Source organism: Cygnus atratus, chromosome 5, assembly GCF_013377495.2.
Source record: "Cygnus atratus isolate AKBS03 ecotype Queensland, Australia chromosome 5, CAtr_DNAZoo_HiC_assembly, whole genome shotgun sequence".
NCBI classification, from domain to species: domain Eukaryota; kingdom Metazoa; phylum Chordata; class Aves; order Anseriformes; family Anatidae; genus Cygnus; species Cygnus atratus.
The window spans coordinates 65,574,033-65,600,666 of NC_066366.1; the positions used below are offsets into that span (position 1 = coordinate 65,574,033).

Consider the following 26,634-nt stretch of genomic DNA (forward strand, 5'->3'; position numbering starts at 1 on the left):
TTGTTTGAAAAGCAAGCCATGACGGAAAGTCTCGGTGTCATGCCGGACCAGAGCGTGCCGAAGGCGCTGGCGCAGCCACAGGCAGCCGCAGCCCCCGCAGTCCCCAGCTGCAGCCCCCGCAGTCCCCAGTTGCCCCCAGTCCCCAGCCCCCCCGAGGGCTGCCCTGACACAGGACTGGCAGCACGCCCAGGGCTGGTGCTGCAGGAGCATGGGGCACCCAAACACGGCCGCACCCCTGGGGCCCCGCACCCCCGGGGCCCCGTCCAGAGGAGAGAAACGCGGGTGCAAAAGCGGGGTTCCGGTGGTGCCCAGGGGCAGGAGGGGCTCCCCTCCCCGCTCCCAGCCCTGGGGTGGGTGAGACCCAGGCGGCTCTTCCAGGGACCAGGGGCAGAGGCGCGGGCAGTGTCCCGCCCACACCACAGGCACCGGCAGCACCACGGCACCAGCCCCACACTGCGCTCGGGGCCGCGGGCACGGGGCAGCAGCACCCACACACAGGAGGTGTCACGGCCCCGGGCACTGCCCTCCGAATCAACCCACATGCCAGCTCCGTCGTAGTAAAACATTTATTCATTAAGGTGATATAAGCTACCATGTTTACAGTTTGTGAACTCACCACTGGCAACGTTTAACATGACCGGTACTGCAGCTGTTGCCACCAAATTTTTCATCATTAGTTTTATAAAAACCTCAGACACCAGAAAAAAATGTATTTAGACTTAATGTGGCAGATGGGAGATGGGGAATCTGTGAAGTGGGGAAGAAAGTTTATCCGACACAGCCAACCTCCATGGCCTCTTGGCTTCAGCCGCGGCTTCAAGTAAGAGTTTTGATGGGAGTGAGCACGGTTCGACACATCAATCTTCACTGCGATGGAATCGTATTGTTTTCTGCCGAGTAAAAACGTCGGTGGCAACGTTTTCAGGGAGCGGAGGAGGGTAGGCGTCCTTCGGGTCAGCTTCTGTGCAAAGAGACAGAACAGAGACAGTGAGGGGACAAAGCGCAGGATCGGGCCTTTTGCCCAGCCTCAGCTGCAGCAGGAGTGCTGGCTGGCCCCTTGCTGCAAAAGGCAAATGAACAAACAAAAAACACCCACACAAAGCAAAGACCAGGTAAAGATCATTGTTCCAGAATCAGAGAATTTTCCATTTTCTAGATTAGCTTTTGCCTTCTCTGAGGTGAAGCCCTTTTCTACGATAGGGATTTCAACTCTTGGTATAGTTTCAGAAGTTTGCACAGAAGTGAAAACACCAAAAGAAAGCAGTGGATGGGCACGTGTCCAGCACTGGCCCTTGCAAGGTTTACATGCAAGTGAAAAAGTCACTATGTGGAAAACGTGCAGGTTTGTAAGTGCCCGTCACTGAGCAACCGCACCGTGTGCGCCGGAGGGAGCAGGGAGAGTAGGCGGCACAGGGGACCCCTGCTCCTCGGGGAGGCCACTGCCACGCGTGGCAGGGCTCCGGCCTCGCTGCCTGCCAGCCCCACAGCCTCACTTACCTTCGGAAACACCAGGCTGCAGCACCCACCTACCAGCCAGGCGCCCTGCTTTCAGTTCGCCCTTGCGGTCACAGCTCTCCCAGCTGCGTGAAGCCAAGCGCCGGGGCTTGGGGGGCTCCCTGCCCACCGACCCCGCAGGAAGGTTGTGCTGCCCACCACCACCCCACCCAAGGGAGCACGGGGGTGGAGAGGGCAGGTGCCAGAACCCTTAATCTTCCTTCTCATTGTCCTCTGCAAACAAAATTTCCTGTGCAGAAGAGACGGCATGGCTTGCACACAAAATTCCCAGTGACGCTGGGAGACCAAAGCTGCTCCAAGGTGGCCCTGTGGCTCCTCCCGGCCGCAGCAATGCTGCGCCTTGCAGGCTCACCCAGTGTCTCACAGGGCTCCAGCGCCAGCAGAAGTCACCCTTAAAGGGCAGCTTCAACACGACAGAGGAAATGGGCCCCCATGGTGCAGCCCCAGACAGCTAGGCAGCTGTGCTGAGCCAGCCCAGAAAGCGGCTTCAGGGCAAAGCCAGGAGTTTAATGAACGAGTGCCCGTGAGGCTCCGCGTCAGGCCAGGACATGCCGTGACTATTCCCGCACTAAAAGCTGCCCCCAGTAGCTCCCACGGGCTCGGGCAGCCCCACCAGCAAGCGTGCGCTGCACGTGCAGGAGGGCAGCAGCTCCCAGTGCACTTGCGGTGCTGGGGACACACTCCTGACCTGCGCTGCTCTAGCTACAGACTGGGGGAAAAAAGCAGGGAAATGCATCCCCTCCTCTGCTCTCCTGTCTCCAGCATGTGGCCACCCTCCTGCAGGGCTCTGTGAGCTGGGGCAAGGGGTAGCCCCTCCTGAGGTGCCCCCCAGCACTGACCAGGCTTCCCCTGGGGGACGCACATTGTGGCATCAAGGCAGGCACATGGACTTGCTCCCAATTTCCCAATTGATAACAATTGTTATCAATTATTACTAATTTCTATCAATTGGGAAGTTGATATCAATTGAATAACAACTTCAAATGGCCTGAGGGGGACACAGCTTGTTCCAGCACAACAAAAGCAGCAGAGTTCATTCTGCTTACTTCCACAGAGACAAAGTTTCAAACTCGTGCAGCCAGCAGTTTGCCATGTTTGCTTTTTTCTTTTTTAGTTGCTTTCCTTGCAAGCTAAGCTTCCTTCTTGCTAAAGCAGCAGCCTTCACGCCTGGCTCTTGTGAATAAATCAATTGTATTAAAAGCTTACTATCAGCAAGATCAGTAGGATTTGCCTTCTCTTGGCTTTGTATTACTGATGCCAGGTTGTACATGCTTTAACCCATTCAATTTCGGCCCCACTAACCTCCACACTTTTGCTTCACGGACACCTGCGTTGCTGTGAAAGCAAGGCCACAGCCACATTCAAAGAGCGACTCAGAATATGGCACATTTGTTCTTCACACTTCACAGCGTTGACTTCATCCGACATCAAAGCACACATGCCTAATGCAGCCACCTCCCCGCAGCCCTAGTGGGACAGTCAGTGCTGCTGTCCCCTCTCCGCCCTGGTGCCCCGAGGCACACGCCAGCCCTGGGGCGGGCGCAGCGGTGAGCACCGCTGACTTGCAGGGGGCGCGGGCTCAGAGGGGTGCTGCAGCAAGGCTACTTACTGGGGGCACTGGGAGCACCGGCCCAACAGGGGGCCTGGGCACCCCTCAGTGGGAGAGGTAATACAGCCACTGCCATGGGGACGATGCTTTCCTTGCAAAACACTGTTAGGCTCTAGCTGTTAACATTAGCTGTATACAGGGAAAGATTTTTGTTGTTGTTTTTGTTTTTTTTTTAAATAAAACATCAGCTGTATACAGGAAAAGTTTTTTTTTTTTTTAAATGATGGTACACACCCAATGCACCACACCTGTGACAAAGGCGCACGCTTGCACATCTGCACAGAGGAAAGGAGATGCTGCCACAGCCCACAGCTGCAGAGGCAGTCAGCGTTTTGGTGTCACAGTCAGTGCTGAACTAGAAGGCGTGCAGAAAGACATTTGCAAAAGCAAAGTACTGGAGACGTTTTCAGTAAGCAGGACCCTATTGATTTTGCTGTGTTGTGTTTTGTTTTGTTTTTTTTTTTAAACCAGAACTTTGACCTACCTTAAAATTACTTACTAAGTTACCATGGGAAAGGCATTGTGTTGTTCTGTTACTGTTGTTATTGTTGCTTTAAGAGAGCAAGAGAACATCACTTGTTACAAGCAGCACCTTAAAAGAACAGGACAATAAATTTTCTGGAGATATTGCGAGGTCGACAAATGTTGCCACTCTGCAAGCAAGACCTCTGAGATTCCAGTTTCTCCCAATTAAAAAGAAGAGAAGCAACAGTAAGTGATAACAACCGTGACCATTACTTTTGCTTGTTGGATCAATCACCGGGGACTAAAACCCACTGCCTCTCCCTGCACAGTGCCTGCTGTGGCTCTGGGTGCTGGTTTTACAGGCGACGCAGGAAGAGCTACGCTGTGCTTTTTGAAGGACACGTGAGCAGTGGGCACTGGGACAGCAGGCTGCCGCAGGACCCACGGACAGCCGGCGCTGCAGGACTGCCACCCACCAGAGCTCGGCATCGATCGGCTGGCTCGTGCTGCTTTGCAGGCGCGCAGCTGGCTCGCGTTACTCAGGACTGCAACGTGCGAGCACGAGGCAGCAACCAGCAGACCTCTGGGAAAATGCGACCAGCTCTGCTCGGCAGCGAGCACAGCTCCAGCCTCCAGCAGCTCTGCTGGGTGCAGCACCAGTGGCAGGAGACCCGCTGGGACAGGCGCTGGCGCCGCGCCACACGCCGGGCACGGCCACGGGGACGCTGGCAGAGCGGGAGCGTGCGGGAACGGGCCCTGCCACCGCCTCCCGCCGTCCCCGCCAGGATCTGCCCAGCCACCACGGGACTTGTCCCTGCAGCCACGTGGCGGCCGCCAGCACCAGCAGCACAGGGCAGAGCCTCGCAGCTGGCGAGCCCGCGGTGGGGACGGCACGACCCCGCAGCCCCCCGCGGGCATCGCCCGCCGGGCCACACGCACCTCCGCACCCCCGGCCGCCTGCCGGACCTCTGCCAGGCACCCAGCAGGCAGCCGCATCCTCCCCATTCACCTTGTCATCTATCGCAGGGCTGCACGGGTGCCTGGGGGGGGTGCTTCAAGCAAACCAGGACACGTTGCCAGAAATAAAGCCACATTTGCACCCAGAGCTGAGCAGTACCATATATTCACTGTCAAGAACATGTCCAAAACATAAGCAGAAAGCGGCACAGAAAGAAAAGCTAACACAACAAACTTTTTATCCAACAAAACCCTGCTTCTCCATCCAAACATTATTTGTACCAGACCTCCTTAACAGAACAACCATGCTCTGGAAAAGGGATTACGAGTGTATTTAGAAAGATGCAAGAGGAAGCATGTGCCAGAAACTTTAGTAGGAGTAAAACCTATTGTCAAGAAGCATCATTAAAAGGCAGCAGACCTGCAGGCCAGGTGATACCCGGAGCAGCACGGTTCCGCCTGCTGGTTTCGGTGCCGCACACCCCTTGCACAGCCCCGGGCCGGCAGAGCTCAGCCAGGAGCAGGGCCCAGCACACCAGACCCGCGTGAGTCTCAGCACGCCACCAGCGCCCCAAGCTCCCAGGGCCTGCCAGCGTGCTGGCACCAAGCACCCACAGCGGGGTACTCCTGGCTTGGATTCATTAAATGCACACTTTTGTTTCCGAAGAACTAGAAAATTTTCCAGAACGTCATTGAACAAACATACATAAATGTTATTCTTCTGATCAAGCAATATCTCAGCACTTTTTCTGCCTCTAACTGTTGGCAGCCTCTGGTTGTGCAGAACAGAAAGGACAGAATTTCCTCCTTCGCATGGCTTTCTGTGGAATCAAGCCCAAATAAAATGAAATGTCCTGCTGTGCATTTACTACAGTGGCAGTGGCACAGTGCATACCCAATGGATACTCATCTCTGACGAAGAGAGAAAGCTGCACGAGAAGAAACCTCAGCTTTCCAGGTCTAACTGTTACTGCAATATTAGCACAGAATTAAATCAAACACGGTGACATGTGGTCCTTCTAAGCTGCTTATACAAATGCACTGTGGACAGAATACTCAGCTTCAGTGTTTAGAAAATCGATTCCTTAGAGTAAAAAATTAAAAATGTGAAAATAAAGCCCCCTAAGCCCCCAGAAGCTATTAATATTTTAGCACCTTCACAAAACATTAGACACACGTCCAATTTTAGACAACATATAAAGCATTTTCATTTGATGTTTTTAAAATGCACAATTAAAACAAGTACCTCAGCAGAAACCTTTAGAGCTGTCTCCTTACCCAAGCATAAAGTGAAGGTACTACCTGCAGAGATCCAGCTCCTCAATGGAGCACTTAAGTACTCATTTTTCCCATACTTGACAATGCCTTCATTTTCAAACTACCATCACTTTGACAAATATATCACTATCTCTGGTGGTGCACTATTTTACTGGCTAATTTATGTGCATACATCCGCTCTAGAAGAATGTGATCTTCCAGAGAAATTTGGAGGGATGTTTTTAGCTTTTCCAGCAGGAAACGGGTATTCTAATTTTGAGGCTTCGTTTCCTTTCTGGTCTCTGCACTTCCAAAGAAGAGAAAGGGCTTTCTAAAAAAGAAACAGCCTCTTCTTTCCATGTGCTTTACACCACCCCCACCCAGGATCCACGCTTCCCGGACAGACAGCCAAAGCAGGGAGCGGCACACTGCAGCCAAGACCCACAGAAGGTTTTGCACGCCCCAGGGCAGAGCTGTAGCACCTCGGCAGCAGAATCCCAGAGGACTGTGAGGAGAAGGCCCCTTCCACGACAGTCCTGGGGCTGACCTGCTGCACGGATGCGCTGGCTTAGAGCCAGGACATCTTCAAGCATCTGCTTGGGTTATATTATATTTCCTTCAAGCACAAGCACAGGGGTATAAAATTTAACTATTGTATCGCTTTAATGGTCACAAAGCCTATATTAAAACCAGTATTTAGCATCTGAGAATGCACTGAAATTGCTCAGTTAAACTGTCTTTGATTTAAACACAATGACCTTACAAGTTTAATTAATAGTAATTGTAAAATTTTCTTTAGAACGAGCAGAGCAGCAGCAGCACATTTGTCATCCTCACAACGTGGGTGTTTCAACTGTTACCACTTATTGCCATATGCTTGTCTTTACACGGTGGCCTGATGCAAACTGTAGCGCTTAGAGGAAACGGGCCCCCAAAGGCCCGGAACAGATCAGGTCGCCATCACCACCCCTGCCCTCGGCGCTCGCCGAGCAGCTCCAGAGCCCACTGCTGCCCTCCCGCAGCGGCACGCGGCCCCTGCACCCACACCTGCTGCTCCGCTCGGGCTCGCTCCCCGCCATCCCGAGCTGCCAGCGCTCTCCTTGGAGCTCGACAAATTCAGTTCCCATGCAGCAAACCAAGCTTCGCACGAGCTGGGAGCAATTGGTCAGGTATTGGCCCTGGGTGCTGCTGCTGAAAGGCGGCAGTTTTCCCAGCTTTGGCACTGATACCCCGGCTCTGGGCAGAGGGGGACCCTTGCCCCAGTGCTCCCCTGTCCCACTCCTCCTCCTCCTCCTCCTCCTCCTCCTCCTCCTCGTCCTCCTTGTCCGCGCCCCAGGCAGGGCTGCGGGCGGGCAGATACCGTGAGGCCGGCTGGGTGTACCGAGTGAGTATTTTATTTTACACAAGATAACAACACAATGTTGTTGTTTCTGTACAGCATCTGCCTAAAAACAAAGGCAACACCATTGTCACGGAAAAGAAATATACAGTCTGACCATTTTAAAAAATATTTTACTGATTGATCCAGAAGTGGTTATTTGTTAGCTTGGAGGAAATTTCATTTCCTTTATAAAAGGCTTTTTCTGTGAAAACTCTCTCTTTTGTTTTCTGCTACTGCAGAACCAGGAAGCCAGTCCTAGAGTAGGGAAGGCACTGGTGCTGTATCATGCTTTTTTCACCCCTTAATTTTTTTCTTTTTTTCTTTTTTTTTAATCTCTCAATGTTGCCTTCAGTTTTGATAATAAATAAAACAAAATGGAAACTAGATAAAACCCTGTGTGCACTGGGTGGCTTATAGAGAACCCCGCATGAACAAGCCATTAATCAGCGAGACAACAGTGGACTTCCAAATCCCATTCCCTAGGAGATGGAGTTTCACACAACGTTTGGTGTTTTGTTTTTCACCGAAATAAAAAATTAAACTTAAAAAAAAAATAAAACAAAAGGCAGGTCACACAGTGCTTTCCAATATCCACTCAGAACTCGAGAAAGTTGCTTTTCCACTCTCCCCGTCAGAGCGGTCTGCCTGGGTCAGCATCCCGTTCATAGAGAGGCTGCGCCTGGAGCACAGTCCGCCCGCGCCCGGGGCGTCCAGGTGGCAGCGGCACTGCAGCAGCTCCCCGCCCAGCGACAGCCTGCGCTTGGCTCTGGACGTGGCGGCCGGCAAAGTGAGAAACTTACTTGGCTTTGATTGTGCTCTTTTGTACGTGGGGGCCCCTTTGTCAGAGTCGGGGGGACGGCTAGCTAGCTGCAGAGCAGTGGAGTTATTTCTGTTAGTGTTTTGGGACTCGATATTCGTGACAGCTTCACTCTGCGGCTCGCTGCCTGGCTTTGGCCCCGGCTTCCGCTTCTGCTTCTGGGGGGCAGAAGCGCTGGAAGTCCACGCGTGAGGCAAAGCGGAGGTAGTGGTGGCGGCGTCCTGGCCGGAGCCGGTCTCCGGCGAGGGGGCGGCGCCGTCGCTGGCAGCCTTGCAGCACTGGACGCCCTCCTCGTGCCCGACAGCCTGCTTGGACACGGACTGGGACAGCACCCCGCCGCAGCCCTGCATCTGAGCCCCGTTCGTCTGCGAGTACACGTTGCTGACCTTGGTGGCCTTCTGCTGCCCATTGTTGTTGCACACCTTGTAGCGGATCATGAGGATGATGATGAACACGAGCACGGAGGCCACGATGATCCCACCAATGATGATAATCATGGTCCCACCCAGGAACTGGGACTGCATGAAATGGCAGCGCACGTAATCCTGCTCGGTGGTGAACTGCGTGCACCCCACGACGCGGGTGGCAGTCAGCGAGGTGATCCCGTCATCGTAGATGGCCAAGACGCACAGGTCGTACACAGTCCCAGCAGCCAGGTTGTTGACCAGGAAGGTTTTGCTCGTGGGAGGTATCATTCTGGGGGATGAGGAGATTGGCGTCAACAGACATGGAAGACCCAGAGCCACCTCCCAGCCCACGTGCCGGAGTCCCCAGCCATGCTGACCCCACCAGGGCCTCGGTTCTCCCGTCCTGCCCTTCCAGTCGTCCCCACGCTGCCTTGGCTCTGGTGCGGCAGCAGGCACCACCACGCTCCCCCTGCACGGCTTCTGCTCAGCAGAGCCCCTCTTGAGAAAGACCATAGCGAAAACATAGATGAAATTAAGAAAAACACAGTTTTGAAAGGTATGACTGTTACAGCTGAGACTCAGAACAAATCCACCCAGGGGGCACAGCACATCCCCACACTGCTCCTGCACGGGCACTGCCACAGCAGCCAGGGCGCGCTCACAGGAACGCATTTACGGGCAGTGTTTTCCCTGTGTTTTCATAAAACTGAGAGTGTTAACATCCACTTAGCTCATCTAACTTTACGATCCTTTTGCTAATCAGATTACTTTAGAGGATTAGAGTCCATTTGGATTACCAAAAATAACAGCACTCAGAGCAATTGCCCTATCTGCGAGCGGAGCACCACATTACTCCTCCAGCAGGCTCGCCCCGCCAGGCGCTGGAGGAGCGGAGAGCACCCAGCTCAGAGGGGCCCTGGGCACGGGCTGGGCCGGGCCGGGCTGGCTCTGCCTTACCTGTAAACAAGGGAGTCATCGTAAGTACCGTTGTACTGGATCTGGAACATGCGTATTCCAGGTATGTTTCTTTGAAAATTGAATTTCAGCAGAGCAGTAGATGATGTTGCTTCAGCGACGACCACCTTCTTGTCTTGACTGACTTTAGTATCCCCATTGCTGCTGCTCGCATTAGAGCCTGACTTGGTGGACGTAGAGATATCCGAGGAGCCAGGGTCAGGCTCGTGGATGTGGTTAGTACTGTTCAGCAAGTGAGGGAGTTTAATTATGTGCAGGTCCACCGTCTGTGTGGCTTCCCCAGCTGGGTTGGAAGCAATGCAGGTGAAAGAGCCTGTGTCCTTCACCATCGTTATGAGGATGTCGAGCGTCCCGTTGTCGTACACCACAGACCTCGTTGCATTAGAAATAAGTTTGCCCTCGGGTGAAATCCAATGAATTGCTGGTTCTGGATCCCCCCTGGCCTTGCACCTCAGTGCTGCCCTTTGGCCCTCCAGCACCCTCAGCTCGTGGGTGTGCCTGGTAATGAGGGGAGGCTCGCACAGGAACTCCTCCTCGGGGATTGACCAGAAGTACCGGCCAGACAAGAGCTGGGGAGAAGCACATGTCTCCAGGTCATCTTCCCTGGAAAGACGCCTCAGCCACAAAAGCTCACAGTTGCAATGCAAAGGGTTTCCACCAAAGCTTAACGCAAAAGTAGAGGGGCTGATAATTCCTGAGGTTGCCAGTACCTGAGCTCGCTGGAAGAGAGGATCAGGCGGTAGCTTCTGCAGTTTGTTAGACGTGACATCTAACCTGGTCATCTTGTGGAGGTGGGAGAAGGTCCCTTTAGGAATATGATCAATCATATTGTGGTCTAGACTGAGAGTGTGCAAACTAACCATCTTCTCCACAGCATCCCAGGGGATGGTTTCCAGATTGTTGTAAGACAAATCCAATTCCTCAAGAGCTAAAACATCATCAAAAGCTGTGGAAGAAATCAGAGTCAGCTGGTTGTTGTTAAGTATCAAGTGATGAAGATTGGAGAGTCCACTGAACATGTCATTGGTGATCTTAGTCAATCGGTTGCTGTTCAAATGCAAAGCCCGCAAATTGCGCAAATCAGCAAATGCGTGAGGTGTGATAAAACTTATTGTATTCCTGGACAATGTCAGGTCCACAAGGCTGGTCATATTGGCAAAGTCTTTCCTTTTAATATTTGTAACAAAGTTGTCTGCCAGCCTTAATTCCACGGTCCTCCTGTCAATGTTTGGTGGAACAAATAAGAGCCCTTTCTTGGCACAAAGGGTCGCAAGGTTCGGAGACAAAATCTGACAGACACAGCGCTTTGGGCAGATCTGAGCTCTCACTGCTACGCCAATGAACAGCAGAAACAAAAGCAGTTTTTCCATTGTAGATTAGATTCACGAGCCTGTAAAGAAGAAAAAATGGTTGTTAATGCCCGCAAGATTAGCAAGTAAGATCATTAAAAAAAATAAAGACAAGCCATCTATGGTTAAATCATGAAACTGAGGTTCATATAACAGTCTTTCTTTCTCATCTTACTACCAGATGTCTTTATAATTGTCCATATCCTGACATAAGAGCTTCTACAGTACCTTCCAGAAGAACAACTGAGATTTTTATACGTATGGATACAGACATATACATACAGACACATACACATTTATATGCAAATGACAAAGCGGTTTGGAAGCAGTTGGTGGCACCACACGTTGCAGCAGTGGTGCTTTTTGAGCCCCTCCTGCTAGAGCTCATCCGCAGACTTGCAAAGCAGTCACCAAACTTTCAAAGATGCTCTTGACCTCATGATCTAGAGCCACTTTGTGATAATGCCATTTGCATATTGGAAAGAAGGGATGTTTCATGTGTGCTTTACGTGCTAAGCTAAAATTCTCAGTGGCCTCTAAATCATTCAATAGGTTTATAACAATTTCTACTGAACATTTAAACTCTTAATGCTATTTTCAGAACAAACCCAGAAGGAGATAATTTTATGTCATTCAAAACAAACAAACAAACAAACAAAAATGTGAATAAAGCAAGCAAACAAACAAAAAAAAAGGAAGAGAAAAAAAAGGAAAAAAACCCACAGCGATCTTAATAAAAGTGGAACATGGGCTAATTTTAGAGTATCGCTGTTTTCCCTGATGCTATAGCAGTGCCACACTCTTATCCCAGAAACCCTGACAGTTCTATTAGCCTTATCTTTTACATTGCTAGATCCAGGATCCTCACAGAGTATGAAAACAAGGAAGATAACAACCATGCCCACACCAATTAAATGAAATCGTCTGTCAGTTACTCTGCTAAAAACTCCACAAGTGCTATGCTACCAGTTTCTGAAAACCCCTTTGTCACAGCCCATTCACCGCAGTACCCGTTGGTGCATCGACAGTGGTATATTCCCAGGTATGCCTCCATGCGAAAAGTGAGAAGCATGGGCAGAAACACAGTCCTGCTGAGCAATACATATGAGTTTCAGGAGAAAAACTGCTCAGTTTTAAGCAACTGTCTTCAGCAGGACTCCACAATGGAAATGAAGCAGTCAGCTTCCTTTGGGATTGCTAAAACAATTCATACACCGACCAGATTATTCGGACACATCATCATCCTAGAAGTGTATTAACAAAAATAATGTAAAATAAAGTTTCACAGCTAACCATATGCAGGGGTCTTGAATTTTCACGGATATTTAAAGTTATTTAATATTACAACAATAATTACATCTCCTGTTGTCTAGTCTATCTATAATCAATCCACGCTGCCATGCAAACCTAAGGCGCAGAAAGGGTAAGTGAAAATACCAGTCCCCAAAACCTGCCTTTCAGCACTATTTTTTTTCTCTTTTGCTAATATTTCTCATGACTACTGACTATAACCAGTAAGCCCTCATTAAGGAAAATAACATAAAATTTAAAAAGAAGTCTTTAACTGTCAGATTTAAGTTCAAAAATGGATATGCCATGTTATTGCAGTGTTGGGAACCATCCCAACCCCCCCGGTGAAATCTCCAAACATACAGCCTCCTGATGAGTGAAGCTATTCGTGCTCAGTATGCTGCCAGCTTCAGGCAGACGGTACTCGCTCCCAGTGCTCCCCGCCACCCTGCCGGCACCCTGGGCTTTCCTTCCGTGGGACCCAGCAGAGGGTGCCTCCGAGCAGGGGAGCCCAGCTCCTGGCACCTGCCAGCACATCCGCTGTGCTGCCACGCACCAGCAACGTTTGCTGAAGAGAACTGCTATTTATCTGACAACTGGAAAAGGATATAAAAACAAATTTACTTTTTACAGCCAGCTGAGAGTGCAATTTGCTTGCTATACAATCCAACGTGGCACCAATTTATATGGGACTCCTCCAGCGGAAACTGGCCATTCTTGGGCTATAAATGCACCAATTAAATTTGTTTCCCCTTTCCGTTACCCTCACGGGAGGCAGCCTGCTCTTGTCAGAAACTGTTAAAACTTTAGAACGAAACCTTTTGCACTCTGTTGGGGATAATTTTTTGCATTAATTGTAGCAGAAAGCAAACCTCCTGGGCAGTTTAAATATATTTTGTGGGTTAAATTTTGTACCTCTTGTGTCAGCATTGTACATCGGGGTTGTTCTGCAGGAGCAAACAGAACTAAAGGACAGTTCTGACAGTGACCATGGGCTAAGGAAGCTCTGCAGAAATAACCCGCCTCGTACAACACCCCGAGCCCGCTGGGGACCACCCCCCGGAGCCACCTCCCTGAGCAACCGCTGCAGTCGCCCACCCGTTCCAGGCAGGATTTTCTCTTTTAGCCTGGATCTGGTGCACACAGATTCAAAATGAACTTTGCAGCTTAGCAGCATCCATGGCCTGACTGCTGAGGTCCCCAAACAATCCTGGCTTTGGAACACCATACTCATTTAGATTTGCTAATACAATACAGCTCATTTAGATTTGTAGCTGTGATTAAAGTAATGCGCTCAGCGTTTCTCAGATTCAGCCAAGTTCATTTTCAGAGCTACGCAGGATTAAAACAAAGTCAGCAAGGTGCATTTAAGTAAAGCAGAGGGTAAAGCTTCAGATGACAAGTTTGGAAAGACTGTTACAAACAAAACGGCGACATAAGCAAATGCAAACTTAAAGCCTACCCGCAGTGACCCTCTTCCCTATGCTGCGCAGCCCCTAGCAGAGCTGCTGCCGCTGGCCAGCCCCGCAGGTACCCTCTTTGCCCTCCGTAACTCCTGGGTCACTCGCCTCCTGTGCCAGACGGGACCTAACCCTTTTCCACCATCCTGCAACTGCTTTCACGGACAACTTATCTGAGGGCAAGCGCAGCTTCAAGCAGCCTCCCAGTTCCCAGCCTTCTTCTGACTAACTGAGCCAGTGAAACGCACTGTGCCAGCAGCCCTCCATCACTCTCGGTGCACATGGCAATGTAAATGAAGTGCTGCCTCAGTTTGACTGGAGTGGAAGCAAGCACAGATCCGTCCTACAGCTGGCTTTTCACCTGAGACCCGCACTGTGTCCAGGAGGCACCACCACACCAGCACTGCCCACGGCCAGGCCCCCCTCCTCAGCAGCTGCTGCCCCTCCTGCTGATGGAGCCATGAGGCCAGCGCTCTCCTGCCCCTTCAGGGGGGTTATTGCCAAACACACCAACACCAACCACGTCTTCACCAGGTGCCCTGTGCCGTCCCGTCCTGCCAGGGCACTGACACACAGCCTGTCCCTGGGCTGGACCTCAGCTAAGCCTCACAAACTCTGTGCACTGCTCAGGCCATTAATGTACACCAACACAATTAGCCATGGCCTTACTTAACAACCTACTGTTGGAGCAAGGCCACAGGACCAGCCCCACTCCGCCACGCCGCGGAGCTGGTGCAGGGACTGGGGGCAGCTGCTGGAGGCAGGGGTGAGCGCTTGCCCAGCTGCTCAGTGCGTGATGGCACAGGAGGCTCGGCAGGGCCGCAGCCATGGGCGGCTCGGGACGGGGGGACAAGCTGCTGACTGCCCTGACAGGCGGGCGACAGAGGCTTCAGCTTCTGGAGATCTGCGATGAGGGTCTGTGCCGAGTGCAGGACAGACGCAAAGGGAGAACGTGGAGCTGGCGCCCCACGGATGGGTAGTAGGTGATTTCACTGCTGGAGAAAGGATGACAAGGAAGTGTCAAGAGTCAAGAGCAAGCTTCAAGAGCTTGAAGACTCCCCCTTCAGAGCCCACTGCCAGGGCTGCCTGCCCTCTCCAGCACCCTCAGCCACCTCCAGGTGCCCGGACCTGCACAGCCAGCACGGCGACACAGCCATGGCCGACCCCAGGAGAGGCAGGTCCTGGGGAGCAATGCCCCGGGGAGCAGAAGCTGTGCGCGTGCTTGCAAGTGTCCCACTACACTGGGCTGGGTTAGGAAGCCCCTTCTGCAGGCCCTCTGGACACCCCCTGGCCAAGGGCAGGTCAGTGGCATAAGGATCTCAGCTCCTTTGGTCTAAACAACACTTTTGCTTTGAGTCTGCAGCTGCTCCCCTAAACAGCAATGAGGTGGGAGTGGGGCACATGGCAGCCCCAGCTTGTGGGACGTACACGGAGGAAGGGAGCCCCAACCCATGGCAGGGCACCCCCGGGCCTGCCACCCCTGCGCTGTGCCCAAAGACACCCCGACCACAGGAAGCACCGTGTGGGCACAGTCCTGCTGTGAGGGCAACGCGTGGCACTGCCAGCCAAACGCTGCTCCCATCACGTGGAGCACTTGTCCGGGCAGAGATGCTGTGTGAGCCATGATCTGTCCCTCCTTTCCCAGCACACCAAGCCTAGAGCCTTCCTCAGCAGCATCCTCCACAGCAGCCCCCTTGGGGAGCTCCTCACCTCGAAGCTGCAGCTGAGACCAGTTTCCTAGCGGTTGAAGCTCAAGGGATGAGAGCACAATGTCCTCAAGGCAGAAAAGTGCAACTGATCTGTGACAAACTCCTCTTTGCAGGGCCGCCCGGTCAGACGCGTGCCGCTACCGCCGCGGGGCGAGGCATCCCCTCTGTGGAAAGGGCTCCTCACCCTGAGGCAGCTGCATCTGGCAGCAGAACTGGCAGAGAGCAGGCCGGGATCAGGAATCCCACTCATCCCCATCCACCAGCACAGGCGCAGCATGCTGAACAACTTGCAGCAGGGCAAAGCAGGCGTCAGCAGCTCCCAGCAGCTCCCACTCCCTGTGGAGCGGGACACGGGGCGGCACAGGCTGCAGGCAGCCCAGCGCAGCCTGCAAATGCTGCCCACGGCTGCCACTCGGGGAGGGGGACACCTGACCACAGAAAAGCACTCGTGATTGCTTCTTACTTCATGTGCCCCCAGGCAGGGGCGTGGGGTGGGGGCAAGTCCAGAGCCCCAAGGTAGCACCTGTCCTGTCCCGTCCCGTCCTGTTCCGTTCCATCCTGTCCCATCTCACCCCATCCTGTCCCATCCCATCCCATCCCATCCCACCCCATCCCATCCCATCCCATCCTGTCCTGTGCTGTCCTGTGCTGTCCTGTCCCGTCCCATCCCATCCCGTCCCGTCCCGTCCCGTCCCGTCCTGTCCCGTCCCATCCCATCCCGTCCCGTGCTGCAGGCAGCTCAGCAGAGCACAGCAGCAGAGCAGCCCCCAGGCCCCAGCCCCAGCCTGGGGAGCCAGGCCTGGAGGGGAGTTCTCCATGCCCCACACTGCCCTCAAAGCTCAGGTCTGCTTTCCTCCCATGGTCCTGGTAGAAAAGCTCATGCCCCAGAAATGGGGCCGAGCCAGCACCAGCATGGTGGTTCTAAAATCCCATCGAGTCTATTGGATCTCTTGTGCTGCAGTGCGAGAAGCTGCTGTCGGCAAGCGCTGGGGGAGAAAGGAGGAGAGCAGAGAAAGGTGGGTGTATGGCTCTCCTCTGATCATGGCTAAGCCCCACGAGGGGGTCTGTCTCCACACTGAGATGTCCTAATGAAAACCATAGGTGCTGTGGGGTCCCTGCTGCTGCCCAGTGCCCAACTAGTCTTGTCAAATTGTTCCTTATCATTCGCAAGGGTTTTTTTTTAGAAGTGTCATGTAAGTTGTAATATAAATGCAAGCAAAGCTTAAAATAAAGCTATGTGTCTGTACAAGTGCTCACAAGTGCTCTAAAATCTGTGTGTCACACAAAGATGTACTGACATTTGCAGCTGAAGAACAGCACAGGATACTACAATTAATAGAAACTGCACTTGGCTTTGAATTGCCGGGCCCGTGCTGCAGCCTGCCCAGCTCCTCAGCACAGGGAGTGCACCCGGCCCTGCTCAGGATGGACGTCAGTCCAGACGTGTTTCACCACCTTGCCGAAAGCCAGCGGAGTGCTTCCTCATGAAGATGCTCTGCATCGCATGCTGTGTCATGCCAGTGACCAAGGACGAGATATTTGGGGTGATGGCTGAATCCACGGGATGCGGTGGCTTAGAAGAGAGCCACCAGCAGAAGACACGTCTCTCCAGCAGGCCCAGCGCGGCTCCCAGCCGGTCAGCACCCCGCCTGGCCCAGCTGGGTGGCTGCCCGTGCCCCCTGCCTCCCCAGCACGCCTCGCCCCTCGCACCGACAGCGGCACGGCACAGCTCATGGCTCCTCATCAGCTCTGCAAAGCATTGCCTGATTCTCCTGGCTTGCTTAAAAACATAGAAAAGAAGAAAAAGAAAACAAATGGACAAATGCTAGTTTCCTTTGAAAGTATGTACTGCTTTAATTTACTGCAAAAAGATAGGGACACCCCAGCTCCTCATGGGATGCTTGCGATTCAAGTAAAAAAGGCTCTCAAGGTTTAAATTAGTTTCATTTAGTCGATTCTTCAATTTGAGTTATTTAACGTCTACAACAAGTAACCATGAATTACAGGGGGCTCCATGGCTCACTGCCATGCAGACGCTAGAAATGTGTCTCCCTAGAGCAACAACATCGCCACCCTCCCGGTGCACACCTCCTCGGGCAGGTGCAGGCTGAGACACCACCAGCCTCCCGGCTCCCAGGGAGCCCAGCTCCGAAGCCAGGCCTTTAAAAGCAGCCCCAAGGGGTGAGCTGTGTGACAGACACCAGTTGTCCTTGCCACCTCCTGCAGAGCTCTGCCCTGGCAAGCTCATCAGAGAAGCGCTGATGTGATGGGCAACAACGCAGCTTTTCTCCCTGTGCCAGGTCTCTCCCACATGGCTTCTGGCCTCTGCACCAGGCTCCGCCGAAGCCATGCTCTGAGCACAGACTTCAGCCCTGGGCGCTGCATAACAGCACGGATGTGCCCTCACGCCGTGCTCGGCTGGGCAAGGGAACATGGGCAGACCCCAGCACCACACCTGGGTACCAGGACGCAGCCCCAGGGGGATGCTGTCACTGCGGTGTGCCCAAGGCACCCCAGCACCCGCGGGGTGGCAGGGCTGGAGCCACCCGCACCCAGGGACTGTCACACCTGCCCTGCCCCGCACGGCCAGGGCTCAGGCGCCTGCGGGGTTCAGCAGCAGCAGCTCGGATGCCTGCGTCAAAGGCCCCGAGGTGCACGTGCTACGAATGTAAACGACCGCCCATTGCTTCTAGTAGCCAATTGAGGTCATGCAAACAGCTAATGAATTTGAAATTTCTGCCTGGAGTAGATCCAGGGGACACAGGAATGAAATGGCAGGCACATCAGATTGAAATCGTTTCCTGTTCCCGATGTATGGCTTGCTGACTTTCTTCCCAGGTCTTCACTGGGAGCAATACACTTTAGCAGATTTAGTGTAGCATCTGCTGATGTGTCCAGTGCTACAAGTTTCATTTTCATATTGTGAACTAAGTAACAAAGGGAAGCAGCAGGATGCCGTAACTAATTAGCAAATGATTTCCACTGCATCTGAGTCTGTTGGGTTGTAGGTGCCGCACACAGTGAGCACATGGGAAAACTGAACACGGCACACCGCTGGCTAGTCAGAGCCAGCCGCTAACATGGTGCCTGACTCAGCCATAATCTGTCAGCACTAAGGTCATGCCAGAAGCTATTGACTGCACATCCTATCCCTCCAGGCCTCAGGAGAAGATTTTCAAGGTCTTTGCAAATGCAATTTTGTGGTGGGGAAAAAAAGTCCAGAAGCTGGTCATATTCACCTGCTCGAGATGAAGGATGAGGAAATAGCTGGCACAAGTCTTGAAAGGCATCTGGAAGCCATGCTAAAATGGGCGCATATAAATAGAGATGCTGTGAGAAGTGGCTTATGATCTGCTAAAACTACTTAAGCGGAGAACGCGGAGCTTCAATTTCACAAAGGTCAATGGTTTGTAAACATGCCTGAGTGTCTTCCTGAATCAGAAACAAAGCGCACCTAAGAAAACAGAAGCACTCGGATCAAAACGCAGTTTCCCAAGGGCCCCACGGCCGCACAGCGCAGACAGGACCCGTGCACCCCAGCAGTGCCCAGCGCTCGCAGGCCCACGGCCCTGGTGCAGCAACGGGCACTGGGGGAGCAGCGGCTGGGGGTCCCCCTGCCCTCCTGACTGCTTCTGGGTTTTGCAAGGAGGAAGGAGGGGCTGCTTTGGGGTTTGGACACTTGCAGTACTTGCTGAAGGATTTAACAGGTTAATCACCACAGGGAGGCACATTGCCAGGGAAATGCTGGAGCCAATTCTGTGTTAAATGGCTTCCAACACTGCAACAAACGCAGCTGCACCCCCCAACTTCCAGAACATTAAATTCTGCCTGCTCCACAGCCTCCCTTTTGTGTGCCTGATGCTACTGTATAGGTGGTCAGGGGCACCCCGGCGGACGGTCTCACTGTAAATGATGCAGTATAGCCCATCGCTGGAGGCAGACTGGCTAATGAGCTGTTTCGTAGCTATTCTCGCTTTCCTCCAGCCTTACGCCGCAAGCAATACACACTTGAAGTAATGCATTCTGGGAGGCAATTTTTCTCCCCGTAATGAGGTCTAAACCAGCAAGATTAAAGTGAAAAATAACATTTATTTTAATTAAAAAGATTTCTAAAGAAAGCAGAACCAGTACTAGTAAGACCTAGACTGCACTGCTCGCCGGGCTGACATCTGCAAGCAAAGCTGTCGCTGCTTCCATCACCAGTGCACAAGGCACGGTGCCGAGCACAAAAAGGAGAGCCCGTCCCTGTGCTGAGCTGGCCAGGACCTGAGCGCGTCGCCAGCAGCCCCGAGCACAGCAAACCCCCCAAGCACAGCGAACCCCTGAGCACAGAAAACTCCCGGGCCGCAGGGCTGGGAGCACGGCAGAGCCGGGCTCTGCGCCCGTCTGGTCCCTAGATCTCCAGAAGGCAAAAAGTGATGTAGGAAAGGTTCAGAGAAGGGCTCATGTCTGACATGAACGATCTCTGTGCGAGAAAAGTTCAAAGAAGGTTTTGTGAAGAGGTGGCGGAAAAGGCAGCAGCACTGGAGAATAAATGCTGCTTGCTCCGCAGGACCGGGTGGCACTGGTGCACAGAGGAGCAGCGCTGGAAGTCCTTCCTCTGCTGCTGCTGTGCCTGAGAGAGGATCCCAACCTGCACCCACTCACCTGGGCTTTCTGTGAGCATCTGCCCGCAGGCTGTGGCAGAGCTGGGAATACGGGACAGATCTTTGAGCCGAGCCACAAAGCCCCTCTCCAGTTCTGTCTGAGGCAGAAAATCACCTGTTTTTCACCAGAAAGTATAAGACCACCATACTGCAGTGTGGGCAGAAGAACTGCATCCTAGAGCTTCCAGGAGTCAGAGGCCATTTCAGCCAGCCAGCAGTAACAGCAACGAGGGGAGGGCAGAAGAGGAAGCAGGGGCGAGGGGCAGCGCAGGGCAGGCAGGCTCAGGGCCCGGCCATGCTGCCAGGCTGGGGGCCTCGCACAGACGCTGCGGCAGCTCCAGGCACTCGGCCTGGCTCTCCACCGCCCAGGGCAGCGCACGCACACTTCAGAAGGGGCATTTCAATTCCTCTGGCCCATTTTCACATGGTCAGCAAGGCAGGAAGGAGAGGAGCACACATCCCCTGGGAGCTGGTACCACGCACCAGTAGCACAGGGCACTGATGACACGGAGCAGCGTGATACCACTACATGCAGCATAGCCAAAAACAAAACCGTGAAACACCAACCACTACCAAGCAGGTAAAGCTTTGATTCACAAATACAGCACTTTTTATCCTCAGTGCACAGTAAGCCTTTCCCCAGAACAAGTGACTACACAGACTATCACAGAGTCCTTTACCGAAGCACTTACCAGTTTCCTAGATGCTTTGTTACTAAAACCCAGATCTTAAGAATATTTGCTCACGTATGATGGAAGATAGGTAGACCCAACTCTACCAGCCAGCTGTGGTGGGATACAGCTGGTGACACAGCATTGCAATGCCAAGGTGATTTGTCTGACCCAGGGAAAACCACCGTCAGACCCGAGCTGCAACCCAGAGGCATAGTGTTCACAGGGTGAAGGCCAGGGCCGAAATGGAAGTGCAGTGAAGCAAATGGAAGCAAGCTAGGAGGAGGACCTCTGGAAGGGATGCCAGCTCTTCAGGCAGGAGCCAGCTGCTGGTTACTGGGCACCACAGAAGCATCCCCTAAGGCCGGTGGTGCCACCCACGACAAGAGAGCGGCCCCAGAGGATGCAGAGCCCCCGGCTCCTGTCAGAGCAGCAGGGGCAGCCAGCACGGAGCCGCTGTCGCAGCACTGCTGGTGGGGCTGGCGGACACCAGCCCTGCACAGCGCAGCCAGGAAGCCACCGTGTGGCTTCCCTTCGACTTGCCCCGACTTTGTGACGCACCCGGATCTCCCCTGCGGTGCTGTGACAGGCAATGGTACGGAGGGGTGCGAACCACTCTCACTGCACTGCTTTAGGCACTTGGTCAGCGTGGATGTGTGCAGGTAAAGGGGACATCCTGCCGTATCCTAACTCCTAGTGCCTGAATCTGCCATATGGGCCAACACATTGTACTACTTTTTTTTTTTTTTAAGTAAGTTTCCAATTAAATGTGGTTCGGGAAGTTCAGCACATTTCAAGCCACGTGTGCAACATACATTTTCACAGAGCTGGTCAAGTGTTTTCGTTTATAAATGTACAGACACAACTCTTATCACTTACCGGTTCTCACAAACTAAGTCCTACAGCTTATTTTCCTGTGACTATTAATGGACAGCAACGTTTGTTTACCTAGCAGTTCACTCAGACTCACGCAGCCTACCTGGTGTAGGCCTTTCACAGAAAGGCCTGACTCCTCTGCTTTGGGACGAGCAGGAAGGAGTACCCTGTGACACCCAGGGTGACAAGCAGGACGGGGGGGGCAGGAGCAGAGGCGCTGGGCACGGCAGGCACTGCTCTCCCTGGCCCCAGCACCCCAGGGTCACGGCACGGTGCGGGGGGCACGTGTCCTGCTGCCACTGCTGTCCCCACAGCAGGGGAGCGCCAGACGCGTCCAGTGCCTGCCCGTTCCCTCCCAGAACACCGTCCCCAGTTGCTGTAGTCAAAGAAGGGCTGTCACCTGGACAGTACTAAAAGGTTGCTAAATCCATTATTAATGTTAATTCTACACATTTCTTAGTTGTCACTTGGCTATGGAGACAGCCAAGCAGTAAGAAACAGTTACGTGCCAGCAGAGAACTGAGGTGTTGCAGCAGTTTGGCTTTTTATTCCCTACAGTTCATCTGTTTCATGAGCAACTCTATTTCCTTAAATTGTTTGTAATCTTCAAGACAATTTGCAAGTTGTTACTTGCACTTATTTTGTCTGTTTATTTTATTATGACCCGTAAGATTAGAGTGCTTGGATATAATACTTTGTTTCAAAATCTCATCAGTGTAAAATTGGCAGAGGATGCATCAAGGGCGCGAATGTAACTGCATATTCTCGCCGCCTTGGCGTAGGTGCCCTGGGCCATGAGTCCCTGTGCTTGCAGCTCCCCAGGGGCACCTCCTGCTCCGGGCCTCTCTGCAGCCCGCCCGAGGCACGGCAGTCCTTTTCTCCACGACACAAGCTCCTGACGCCCTCTGCCCAGGCTGGAGCGAGGGCACGGACGCACAGCCCCGGCACAGCTCCCGCAGAGTGCAGCCCCTGAGCGCTCCCCGGCCCACAGCCCCCCCAAGCAGCACTGGGCGCCATGCACAGCTGGAAACGCGTCCAGGGGGCGACCGCCGCTGGATGAGGCCAGGCTGCTCCTCTCCTGACCAGCCCGGGGAGGCTCGGCCGGCCGTGGCAGCAGTGCTGCTCTCAAGCCTTCCCACAGCATTTCCAGAGATGCCGCTCACAGCACGTGCCACACAGGCAGACAGGGAGGAGACAGCAGCTGAAATACTACCGCTGCAACGAGGCGTCCTTCGTGCCGACACGCATCAGCAGATTGCTTTGGCTCCTCCAGCTGCCTCAGCCGAAAAGCAGACCTGGCCTTGGAGCAGCAAAAGGGCTGGGCTGGGGGAGGGTGAGGGGCTCCCGGCCTTGGTCCGCACTGCCAGAGCTCAGCTGCTGCAGAGCCATCTGACGAGCACCCGGACTGCTAGCAGGGGAGCGGGATTTGCTGCTCGGAGTGAGATCACCAGGACATCACATCTTGCACATCACTGCTGGATGGGGCTGACGATCACTCACTTCCAGGAAGGCAGCCCCAAACAAATACTAGGATCGTGTACACACCCACCCCTCACCGGGACGGAACCACGCTTTCTGCATGCTCTTAAATTAGCCCTGCATCCCCTGCTGCGTGGGACGTGATTACCTCAGCCTGCAGTTCCACTAATCATTTTAAAATTACTCATCCCGCCTTAATTCCCAGCCTCTCGTTGGTCGCTGACCTCAAAGGATCTTTGTGTATATTGTATCACAGTTCTGGGCAAAAAATACCTCCCCTGCGTCATCACAGTTGCTCAAGCTTATCCAGGAAATAACGGGAAATGATGCAGAGGAAAATTGGTCATTTGAGAGCAGACCCCTACAGAGAGTCACAGAAGCGCCGGACTGGGCCGGCACCTCTGGGGAGCACCTCGTTCAGCCCCCAGCAGGGTCCAGCAGGGCCACCTGCAGCACGCTGCCGGGAGCCTGTCCTCCAGACCGCACGTCCCCCCCGTGTCGCACGTGCAGCCAGAGCTGAGGAATGCAACGCCGCTGCCTCCCCCCACCCACCAAGCTCCAGCAGCTGCCCCCCGTTCACATCCCCAAGCAATGTGCAGCTATGTGATCCGTAGCGTGACTGTCCCTTATTTACTATTACAGCACTTTGTTTTAGGATTATTTCAAAGTGGAGCAGACAACACTCAAAAACGCCAAGCCCTCAAAAGGTAAAAATAATATTCCCTGTACCGATGTAAACAAAGTGTGATTCTCTGCTTATGGATAAAGGATTTACAGCAGTAACCTAGGATAATGGACACTTCAGGCAGTCTCCTCACTTCTGCTGACACAGTTTCTTCCCGAAGAGCTTATGGGAGCTCTGCATTTCTACACAGACGCGCCAGCACCTGTGCCAGCGGATGGGTTGCGGTGGCGAGGTGGAGCCCCAGCTTTGCAGCGCTGCGGGACCGGCCCCAGCACGGCACAGCTGCGGTCACAGCGGCACCGGCACAGACCCTGTGCCCTGTGCCACGCAGGTGAGGACAGGAGGAGCACAGCCAAGCAAGTCGCAGAGACTTCCAGGAATCTGGCCTGTTTTCCCTTTCTGTTCTGCTCTCCACTACTTGGTCTCTCTCTCACGCACGTTTCCCAGCAAACCGATCTGAAAACGTCTAAGCACAGTGCTGTTGCCACCAGCTGCTGCCAAGCGCACTGATGGCAGCGTGTGACAGGCACTGTCGTGGTGGTTCCTCTGCACCAGGGGGCCACCTGAGATGGCACGCGCACCGCACGCGCACCGCACAGCTGCTCAGCTGCTGCACCACTGCTGCTGGCATGTCCCTGAGAGCACGGCCAAGCACACAGCTCTGCTCCGCCACCGCGATTATGGGCTAAAATTAATGCATCTGAAATTCAATAAGTTAAATGCTGAGCAACTCATACAGGAAAGAAAACTCAGGCACGCAAAGCTGAAGCGAAGGCAGCTCATTAGGCATTTGTAGCACAGAGAAGGAGCAGAGAGTGATACATGGCGTGACTCAACACGGCGGTGTAGGAACAAGGCTGCAGCTATGTCATTTATTAATAGCTCTGCCGTAAGAAAACCCAGCGAGGCAACCACCCTCAGCCTCCTGACCACGCTGGGCTCTGGGAGGCGCTTCTCATGGGCTCTGGGACCAGCCTGAGAAGATGGGTATTTAAACCAGTACGGACAAATGAGGGCTGCTTCTGAAAGAGACGCTGGTGAACATCTCAGGGATGGCTGCAGGAGGACCAGGCACCGGGCTGCTGGACGTGGCGGTGCCCCGCAGAGCCCACCAGCCCAGCTGGGCACATGGAGGCATGGGCAGCAGCTGCCTGCCCAGGGCAGCGCCCAGCCCCGCTCATCCGTGCCCCCCAGCACCCCCAGCCCTGCTCTCCGGGTGCCTGCCGGAGGGGCAGCACCTGGGGGCACCGGCAGCCCAGCCAGCGTGCCCCTCTGCGGGCTCCCCGAGGACACGGCTGCACCTGGGTCCTGCCTGCAGCCTGCGGGTGATGTTCACCACCCTCAGCAAAGCCTCGGCAGGGCCTTCACACTGCAGCTCTTCAGGGCACTGCAGGGCTGCCTGGGCGCGTGCTGTGCCAAGCCACTGCTGCTGGGTTCGAATACTTGCTTTGCATCTCAGCACTTTACTGCAAGACGCCATGGTCACCAACATCTGCATCCCCTGATGTTCCGTCACAAGACAAAATCTCCTGTTCGGCCCCAGTTTTGTACAGGTTAGTAAACACCACGATATTCCGCTGTACTGAAACACAGCCAGCTGTGAAAACATCCAGCCAAGCGTGCCTGTGCCCCTCCTATGCCTGCATCCCTCTGAACACTCAGCTTCTGGTTTTAGGTACTCAACCTGCAGAGGAAATGGCCTCTTGGTTTCACTTTTACTGATAAAAAGTAAAGGGCGTATTCGCACTCCCATCTTGTCCATTGTACAAGCCAACGAGCTGTCTGTAGCAGTGTTATTACCTTGACTTCAAGGCACAGCTGAGAGCCTGCTTTGGCTTTTTTCTTTGTATATCCTCATTGTCCTTGAAATATAAAGGCTCCGTAATACATTTTGGTCCAGGAACAGTTTCCAGTGAAGCACTGACTTTCTGAGGCAAAACTAAACAAGTGTACATTAATAGTTATCTGTAGGCAACAGATTTATTTTTTTTTACCACCTGAATTGTCCATCACTACTGCACTAGTTTTTCTTTTTGCACGTGTTGAAAGAAGTGCACGCTGACAGAAAGCAAGCAGCCAGAGCATCCTGCTCGGTGTTCTAAGTGGTACAGGTCTGCAAACACAGCGGGCACAGACTGCTCATCTTCTCCATATCTATAAACTATCTTTTATAAATTCTTTTCTTTTCCTTTCCTCAGCCAGCAATAAGCATTCATGCAGCCATACACAATGAAGGAAGCAGAGCGCAATTTCCTTTATGACTGGTGTATTAATACGCCATGCTCAGAGGGAGTTCCCATCCTTCCAGCGGAGAAGTGCAAGGATGTATTTTGCTCTTGATCAGCCCTCGTTTGTACGAAAATTCCCTGGGCACCCAGATGAGACTGTAACCCCACTTCTCCCCCGCTACTTCTGCCTTTGCAAAGCCGACGGTTTCGGGCAAGCAAGACCGCAGCAGAGCCAGAGGGTCAGGCTGGTGGGGTCAGCTGTCCTGGCTGAGCAAGGGGCAGGGCCCGGCCCCAGGGAAACCAGGGAGCAAGCGCTTTGAGAACCTTGGTTTTTAAAGTCAGAAACACCAAGCTATTACATTTTTCAACTGCTGGGGTATTGCCATACTAAATACTACAAAAATATGCTAAATGCTGACTGTAATATCAGCATTAATTGTGCAGCTTAAAAATGTGAGCAAGTCTAAGTGAATAAAGTGAATAATTGTTTAAACAAAACAGCTTTTATCTTATCAAAACATTGTTATTGAATTGGAGTATCACGGCATTTTCAAAACTAAGTGCTTTTGCAACATCAAAACACAACAGAAACGTGAAGGGATTTGCTTTGACACTTTTCTGTCACAAAGTTTGCCAAAATCGGTGCTTTCCCACACAACGTTTCAAAAGCAATGCTGCCGCGCTCTCCCGGGGAAAACCCTTCCACGTATTTCGTTCAGCCAGCACTGCCTGCTACCTGTGCGAACGCCCTGCCACAGGCCCCGCCGGCACAGCCAGGGCTCTCACCCCAGTGCACAGGGACAGAGCCAGGACCCCCCGCCCGGCATCCCCTGAGGCCACACCAGGAGCGGATGTGCC

The 26,634-nt window shown here is 53.3% G+C and overlaps 1 protein-coding gene across 3 annotated transcripts in view; it reads right to left on the reverse strand.

Moving 5' to 3' along the window:
- Positions 1-551: 551 nt before the first annotated feature.
- Positions 552-26,634, reverse strand: part of LRFN5 (leucine rich repeat and fibronectin type III domain containing 5) — a 59,666-nt gene continuing 33,583 nt past the window's right edge. The window contains exons 2-4 of one of the 3 annotated variants that reach the window (XM_035551217.1): positions 9,366-10,773; positions 7,985-8,697; positions 552-961 (exon numbers count right to left, since the gene is read on the reverse strand). In XM_035551217.1, coding sequence (XP_035407110.1) covers positions 858-961; positions 7,985-8,697; positions 9,366-10,753 — 2,205 coding nt within the window. In that variant the 5' untranslated portion in view covers positions 10,754-10,773 and the 3' untranslated portion in view covers positions 552-857. Of the gene's footprint in view, positions 962-7,176; positions 8,698-9,365; positions 10,774-26,634 lie in introns of those variants that run through there. The other 2 variants (XM_035551214.2, XM_035551215.2) reach the window with 2 other exon arrangements.